The following is a 7,500-nucleotide window of genomic DNA, read 5'->3' as shown; positions in this document are numbered from 1 at the left end:
GGTTTGGGTTAGGTTAAGTTAGGTTAGGTTAGGTTAGTTTTGGTTAGGTTAGGTTAGGTTAAGTTTTCTTTCTGAATTAGCGTGTTTTACCTGATTACCGCCATTATAATTGTTCTTTCCGCTTTACCTACGCATATCCTTTCACTTTCACTGGGTCATCTCACTCAACCACTCACTCACGCACTCACACACGCACTAACTCACGTTTACATACATTCACTCACTAACTAGCTCATGTATTCAATCGCTCACGCTCTCACTCACGCACTCACTAACGCACGCACGCACACACACACGCATACATTAGTCAGTTCACGTTGATCTCAAACTGTGACTAGAAATAAACTAAAAATACGTATTGAGAGAGAGAGAGAGAGAGAGAGAGAGAGAGAGAGAGAGAGGAGGGTAGGGGTGACCTTGGCAAAAGAGCGTGTCGAGGGTTACTACTGACAGACAGACAGACAGACAGACAGACAGACTGACAGACAGACTGACAGACCTTCCCACCATTTCCTCTCTTTTTCTTCGTTTTTTTCTTTCTTTTTCTTTCTTTTTTCTTGCACACTTTGTTTTCTTTCTTTCTTTCTTTTTTTATTTATTTTCTTTCATTTCTAAGTGTGTTGATTTGAAGCTCTCCTGTCTTTATTCTCTCTCTCTCTCTCTCTCTCTCTCTCTCTCTCTCTCTCTCTCTCTCTCTCTCTCTCTCTCTCTCTCTCTCTCTCAAGTCTGTTTTCACTTTCACTGCTGTATAAAAAAAAGAAAGAAAAGAGGAAGGAAATTGTTGTTATTTACTTATGTCTTCTTCTTCTTCTTCTTCTTCTTCTTCTTCTTCTTCTTCTTCTTCTTCTTCTTCTTCTTCTTCTTCTTCTCCTTCTTCTTCTTCTCCTTCTTCTTCTTATTATTCTTATTCTTATTATTATTATTAAAACCAAGAACTGAATAACCTTAAAAAGAAAGAAAAAGAAAGAAAGAAAGGAAGAAAGGAAGAAAGACATAGGAGAAAACAAAACGAAAAAAAAGAAAAGAAAAACAAACAGGAATAAGAAAAAAAAAAACCACAAAGAAAAAAAAAAAAGTACAAAATAAAACAGAATAAATAAAGAAAGAAAAGGAAAAGAAAGAAAAAGAAGAAGAAAAACAATAACATAATTTTCTTCTCACACAAGAGAAAGAAAAGAAAGAAAAAGAAAGAAAAGAAAAGAAAAAAAGAAAGAAAGAAAGAAAACGTGACGAACCATAAATGAATCACGAGAGAGAGAGAGAGAGAGAGAGAGAGAGAGAGAGAGAGAGAGAGAGAGAGAGAGAGAGAATTAGAGAGGTTGAAAGGCTGAGGTTAACAAGAATGTGAGTGAGTGAGTGAGTGAGTGAGGAGGAGGAGGAGGAGGAGGAGGAGGAGGAGGAGGAGGAGAGAAGAAATATGGAAGATGGAGGAGAGGAGAGGAAAGGAGAGGAGAAAAGATTTAATATAGAAGATGGAAGGAGAGGAGGGAGAGCAAAGTAAATACGGATGATGGAAGAGAGAAGAAAAGGAGAAAAGAAATATGGGAGATGGAAGAGAGAGAGAGAGAGAGAGAGGAAAGTAAATAGGGATGAGGAAGGAGAGAGAGGGAGAGAAGAAATGAAGATGTACACTAGAAGATAAGAGAGAGAGAGAGAGAGAGAGAGAGAGAGAGAGAGAGAGAGAGAGAGAAAGAAAAAAATAAACTTGCTTGTAATAGAAAAGAGAAAAAAAGAAAGAAAAGATAGAAAAGAGAAAAAAAAGAAAGAAAAAATGCAGTAGAGAAAGAAAACAAATATGAAAAAACACCAAGAAATGAAAATATAAACAAAAACAAGAAAAAAAGGAAGAGAAAATGAAAGATGAATAAAAAAAAAAAAAAAACAATATTGAATCACCGTACATCTCACAAATCACAAAACTATCGTACGCGGCGGGAAATTATCGTACACGCTATGAACACAATTGTGACAACCATACACCCACTCGAGGTCGGTCCCAGCTCTCAAGGCCTCTCGTATAAACAGCCACGCCAGGAAAAACAGCAACAGTAACAGCAGTGTGTGGGGAAAACACGTTAGCATCACCATAACAGTCCTTCCATCACTGCTATCCTTAAGTTTCCCTCTTCCTGCTCTTTTTACGGCTTTGTTTTCCTTCCCACTGCCTCCACTTTTCCCAAACGAGGCTGTGGAAGTGTTTTTTTGTGATTTGAAATGTATGTATTCTTAAATAAACGTCTATATGAGTTTTCCAGTAGTGCATCTTTAATTTTCTATCTTCCTGCTCTTTTTACGGCTTTGTTTTCCTCCTCACCACCTCCACACTTCCCAGGCAAGGCTATGGAGGTGTTTTTTTGTGATTTGAAATGTATGTATACTTAAATAAACGTCTATATGAGTTTTCCAGTAGTGCATCTCTAATTTTCTATCTTCCTGCTCTTTTTACGGCTTTGTTTTCCTTCTCACCACCTCCACACTTCCCAGGCAAGGCTATGGAGGTGTTTTTTACATGCATACATGCATACATATATATATATACTTAAATAAATGTCTATATGAATTTTCCATCCTTGTGTCCTTAATTTTCTCTCCCCCTGTTCTTTTTACTGCTTTGTGGTGTTGACAAGGTATGCCTACACGTGGTATTTGTTGTTGTGGTGGTGTTGTGGTATGGTTCAGTAAAGTTGTGTGTTTCCTTAGTGGTGTTGGTGTTGTGGTGTTGTGTGTTTCCTTAGTGGTGGTAGTGTTGGTGTTGTGGTGTTGACAAGGTATGCCTACACGTGGTATTTGTTGTTGTGGTGGTGTTGTGGTATGGCTCAGTAAAGTTGTGTGTTTCCTTAGTGGTGTTGGTGTTGTGGTGTTGTGTGGTGTTGACAATTAAGTTACATATATACCTACTCGTGGTATTTGTTGTGGTGTTGTGTTGTGTTGTGGCTTGGCGTGACAACAACAACAACAACAACAACAAAAACAACACTTCTCTTTTTCTTTTTTCTTCTTTCCTTTCCTTTCCTTCTTTATTTTCCCTTTTTTTTCTTTCTTTTCCATTCTTTTCTTTTTAATTTCCTTTTCTTTTCCCTTTTCCTTCTTTCTTTACCCTTCTTTCTTTTCCTTCTCTTCCTTCTTTCTTTTCCCTTCCTTCTTTTCCCTTCTTTTCTTTTTTCTCATATATCTCTTGTTTTTTCCTTATTTTCCTGTTCTCTTTTTCCTTTTTTCCCGGTAATTTTCATACCTTCTTTTCTTATTTATGTTTTCTCTTTCATTTCCTTCCTCCTTTTTTTTTTTTGGTGGGGGTGGGGGCAGCAGGAGGGGGTTGGGATATAAATCATTGGCAGGGAAATGTACGTACGTCTCTCTCTCTCTCTCTCTCTCTCTCTCTCTCTCTCTCTCTCTCTCTCTGGTAAACTTTGTGGTGTTGTATTTTTTTCTCCTCGTTTTTAATTTCTTTCCTTCCTTCCAAGTTTTGCGATGTTTGAGTGTGTTTGAATATTTCCTGTCCTTCGTCTTATTTCTTCACACACACACACACACACACACACACACACACACACACACACACACACACACACACACACACACATTTACCGTTTCCCAGAATAGAACAATAAATCTGTGAATGCATTACCGGAGGAAGGAAGTCAAGGGAGGGTAAACAACATTATACAACAACAACAACAACAACAACAACGACAACAACAACACTATCAAATACCTCAATATAAAAATAGAATATATATTAACCCCTTCAGTACCGTGACGCGTTTCCATATTCATTCTGGTTACTATTTGGTGAGTTTATACAGCTTCAGAAACTCATGTGGGGGATTAAAATAGTGAAGACTGTGGCCATTAATCTTCTGACCTCCATAGACCCTTCCTAATGTCAATGAAATCGTCTTATTGTAGCTAAACTGTCTTAGAATACCTTGAAAACATGCCAAACTGTCTTAAAATGCCTTTAAACCATGCCTAACTGTCTTCAAATATCCTGAAAACATGCCAAACTGTCTTAAAATGCCCTCAAAATCATGACTCTCCATATTCATTGTGGTCACTATTTGGTGATTTTATACAGCTTCAGAAACTCATGTGGGGGATTAAAATAGTGAAGACTGTGGCCATCAATCTTCTGACCTCCATAGACCTTTCCTAATGTCAATAAAATGGTCTAATGGTACAGAAATCTCAAGGTAAAAATGTGTCCCAGTACTGAAGGGGTTAATAGACACAAAAATGTATTAACAGAGACACATAAATCAATGGAATACTTACGAGGCAGTGTCGGCTTGGGTGTGGTTGTGGTAGTGGTGGTGGGCGGTGTGGTGGGGGCGGTGGTGGTGGTGGGGCTGGTGACGCGTGAGGGGGTGGGAGGTGGCGGTGGTGGTGGCTGCTGTGGGGGCGTGGTGGGGGGCAGGTTGCGTGACCTTGGCCCACTCAAGGTCTCCCCTGCGTCCCCCAAACCCTTGCTGCGGGCACACACAATTTATTACCTCCTTTAGACTGAATTTCTTAAGTTTCCTCTAAATTAAATACGTTTTCTATGGATAAAATATTTAAGAGAAAACACGTATTTTTAAGATAGACTTAGATAAAATTAACTCTTAGGAGAATTATCTTTATATTTAGTGGTGAATAGTGTTACATCCATTTAGTAGTGTATATTTAGAGAGGCACAGTTTCCTCTCTGCATTCTCCATGAAATACGTGTTCTGTGGATATGATAGTTAAGAGAAAACGTATTTTTAAGGTATACTTTGATAGAATTAACTTTTTAGGAAAATTATTCTTATATATAGTAATAAATATTGTTAGAACCATCTACTAATGAATATAAAGAGGCCCAGTTTCCTTTCTCTCTATTCTCCACTATATAGATATTTTATAAGTATATTTAACCCCTTCAGTAGCATGACGCGTTTCTATATTCATTCTGCTTAATATTTGGTGATCTTATACACCTTCAGAAACTCATGTAGGAGATTAAAATAGTGAAGACAGTGGCCATTAATCTTGTAACCTCCATAAATCTTTCCTAATGTCAATAAAATGGTCTAATGGCACACAAATCTTAAGGTAAAAATGTGCCCCAGTGCTGAAGAGGTTAAGAAAAAACACGCAATTTTAAAGACAAACTTCGATAAAATGAACTCTTAGGAAAATTATCGTTACAAATAATAATAAAAAATAAAGAAGAAAAAAAAAAATATTACAACCCACTTACTAATGAATATATAAAGAAATAGATAGGAGAAACAAAATAATAGATAATATGAAGACTTCCCCTGATGTTAAGAACAGCAATTGTCCAAACACACACAGTACCCTTAAAACACACCCAAACACATCCAAACACACCCAAACCCCAGAAAACACACCCAAACACACACAGTACCCTTAAAACACACCCAAACACACACAGTACCCTTAAAACACACCCAAACACACCCAAACCCCAGAAAACACACCCAAACACACCCAAACTCCAGAAAACACACCCAAACACACCCAAATCCCAGAAAACACACCCAAACACACACAGTACCCTTAAAACACACCCAACCACACCCAAACCCCAGAAAACACACCCAAACACACCCAAATCCCAGAAAACACACCCAAACACACACAGTACCCTTAAAACACACCCAAACACACCCAAACCCCAGAAAACACACCCAAACACACCCAAAACACACTAAGCACATCCGCACCTGAGATTAGCCAGCTCTGCCTCGTGTTGGCTTTGCTCAGACCACAGGCCAAGCTCCAGCTGGTGCCTGTTGACGCGCAGCACGGCAGAGGTGTAGTAGGAGTGGCTCGTGAACTGACACTTGAGGTCCTCGTGTTTCCCACAGTCAAACAGGTAACAAGACCCCGAGTGCTGTAGGGAGAGAGAGAGAGAGGGGGGGTGAGAGAGAGGGTGAAATAGAGAGGGGGTGAAAGAGAGATAGAGAGAGAGGGTGAAAGAGAGAGAGAGAGGTGAAAGAGAGGAGAGATAGAGAGAGAGAGAGAGAGAGAGAGAGAGAGAGAGAGAGAGAGAGAGAGAAGAGAAAAATCAGATTTAAGTTAGAGAAGAGAGAGAGAGAGAGAGAGAGAGAGAGAGAGAGAGAGAGAGAGAGAGAGAGAGAGATTAGACTGGTGGATGTATTGAGCTGATGGCTGAGTTGAGTGATGAATGGACGAATGAAAAGGTTAGCTGGCGTGTGTGTGTGTGTGTGTGTGTGTGTGTGTGTGTGTGTGTGTGTGTGTGTGTGGATGGCCAAGCTGTTTCGTTAGTGGATATGTGGATTACTCGTTTCTTTGATGGATTACTGCATGGATGAGCGAGGGAGTTGATAGACAGACAGACAGATAGATAGAATAAACTGATTAATTAAATGGACCGACAGGTGGATGGTGAATTGGTTAGGTGGGTGAATGGATGGGTGGATTAACCCCTTCAGTACCATGACGCGTTTCCATATTCATCCTGGTGACTATTTGGTGATTTTGTACAGCTTCAGAAACTCATGTGGGGGATTAAAATAGCGAAGACTGTGGCCATTAATCTTCTGACCTCCATAGACCCTTCCTGATGTCAATAAAATGGTCTAATGGTACACAAATCTCAATATAAAAAAAATGTGTCCCAGTACTGAAGAGGTTAAAATAGTGAAACTGTGGCCATTAATCATCTGACCTCCATAGACACTTAATTCCTAATGTCAATAAAATGGTCTAATCGTACACAAATCTCAAGGTAAAAATGTGTCCCAGTATTGAAAGGGGCATAATACAGACTGACTGGCTCTAATATAGACTGACTAACTGACTAACTGACTGAATAATGAACAAAACACACAAAGGAACAAACACAACAAACTGCTAACGACTGCAACTGAAATTTAAACACCGCCACACCCCCCCCTAAAAAAAAAAAAAAAAAAGAAAAAAAAAAAAAAAACATTATTTTGACTTAATCATTTTTTTTTCCCTCGGCTCTGTTTTTTTCCTCTCCCTTGTTTGCTTTCCCGACTCAAAGGAAATTATTTATAGAGAGGAAAAATTTGGAGAGTAAAAAAATGTCCTGTCTTTTCTCTTTTCCATTTTTCCCTTTTCCTTTTCCTGTTTCCTCGTTTTCTTGTCTTCTTTATTTGTCATTGTTCTCTTTCGTCTTTCGTCTTCGTTTTTTCCTCTTCTTTGTCCTCTTTGCGTCTTTCCCTCCTTTTCTTGTCCTCTTTCCTCTTTTCTTGTTATTTTTCCTTTTCCTTCCCTTTTTTCGGCTTTTCCTGTCCTTTTTTCCTTTTCCCTGTCCTCTCTCCCCTTTTTTCTGTCCTCTTATCTCTTTCCTTTCCTCTTTTTTTCCTTTCTTGTCCTCTTTCCCTTTTCTCTTTCCCCTTTCCCCTTTCCTTTTCTTCTTTTCTAAGGTGTTTGTGCGTTTATAGAGAAGGAGTAGCAAGATTTAACACTATTAACAGGAAAAACACTCTTGAAAACCCCGCTAATCATCTCAGTGGCCTT

General features: G+C 38.9%; 2 protein-coding genes across 2 annotated transcripts in view; one reads left to right on the top strand and one right to left on the bottom strand.

Moving 5' to 3' along the window:
• LOC123504968 (protein phosphatase 1 regulatory subunit 14C-like) overlaps nucleotides 1-7,500 on the top strand; it is a 199,733-nt gene that overhangs the window by 36,330 nt on the left and 155,903 nt on the right. The window lies entirely within an intron of this gene.
• Nucleotides 4,143-7,500, bottom strand: part of LOC123504966 (probable serine/threonine-protein kinase irlC) — a 17,315-nt gene continuing 13,957 nt past the window's right edge. Inside the window, exons 2-3 of the mRNA XM_045255938.1 lie at nucleotides 5,712-5,881; nucleotides 4,143-4,466 (exon numbers count right to left, since the gene is read on the bottom strand). Of these exons, the coding sequence (XP_045111873.1) occupies nucleotides 4,169-4,466; nucleotides 5,712-5,881 (468 nt within the window). The 3' untranslated portion in view covers nucleotides 4,143-4,168. The remainder of the gene's footprint in view (nucleotides 4,467-5,711; nucleotides 5,882-7,500) is intronic.

Source organism: Portunus trituberculatus, chromosome 17 (genome assembly GCF_017591435.1).
Source record: "Portunus trituberculatus isolate SZX2019 chromosome 17, ASM1759143v1, whole genome shotgun sequence".
Lineage (NCBI taxonomy): Eukaryota > Metazoa > Arthropoda > Malacostraca > Decapoda > Portunidae > Portunus > Portunus trituberculatus.
Note: the sequence above shows the minus strand (reverse complement) of the source record. Positions and strands in the feature narration are given on the sequence as shown.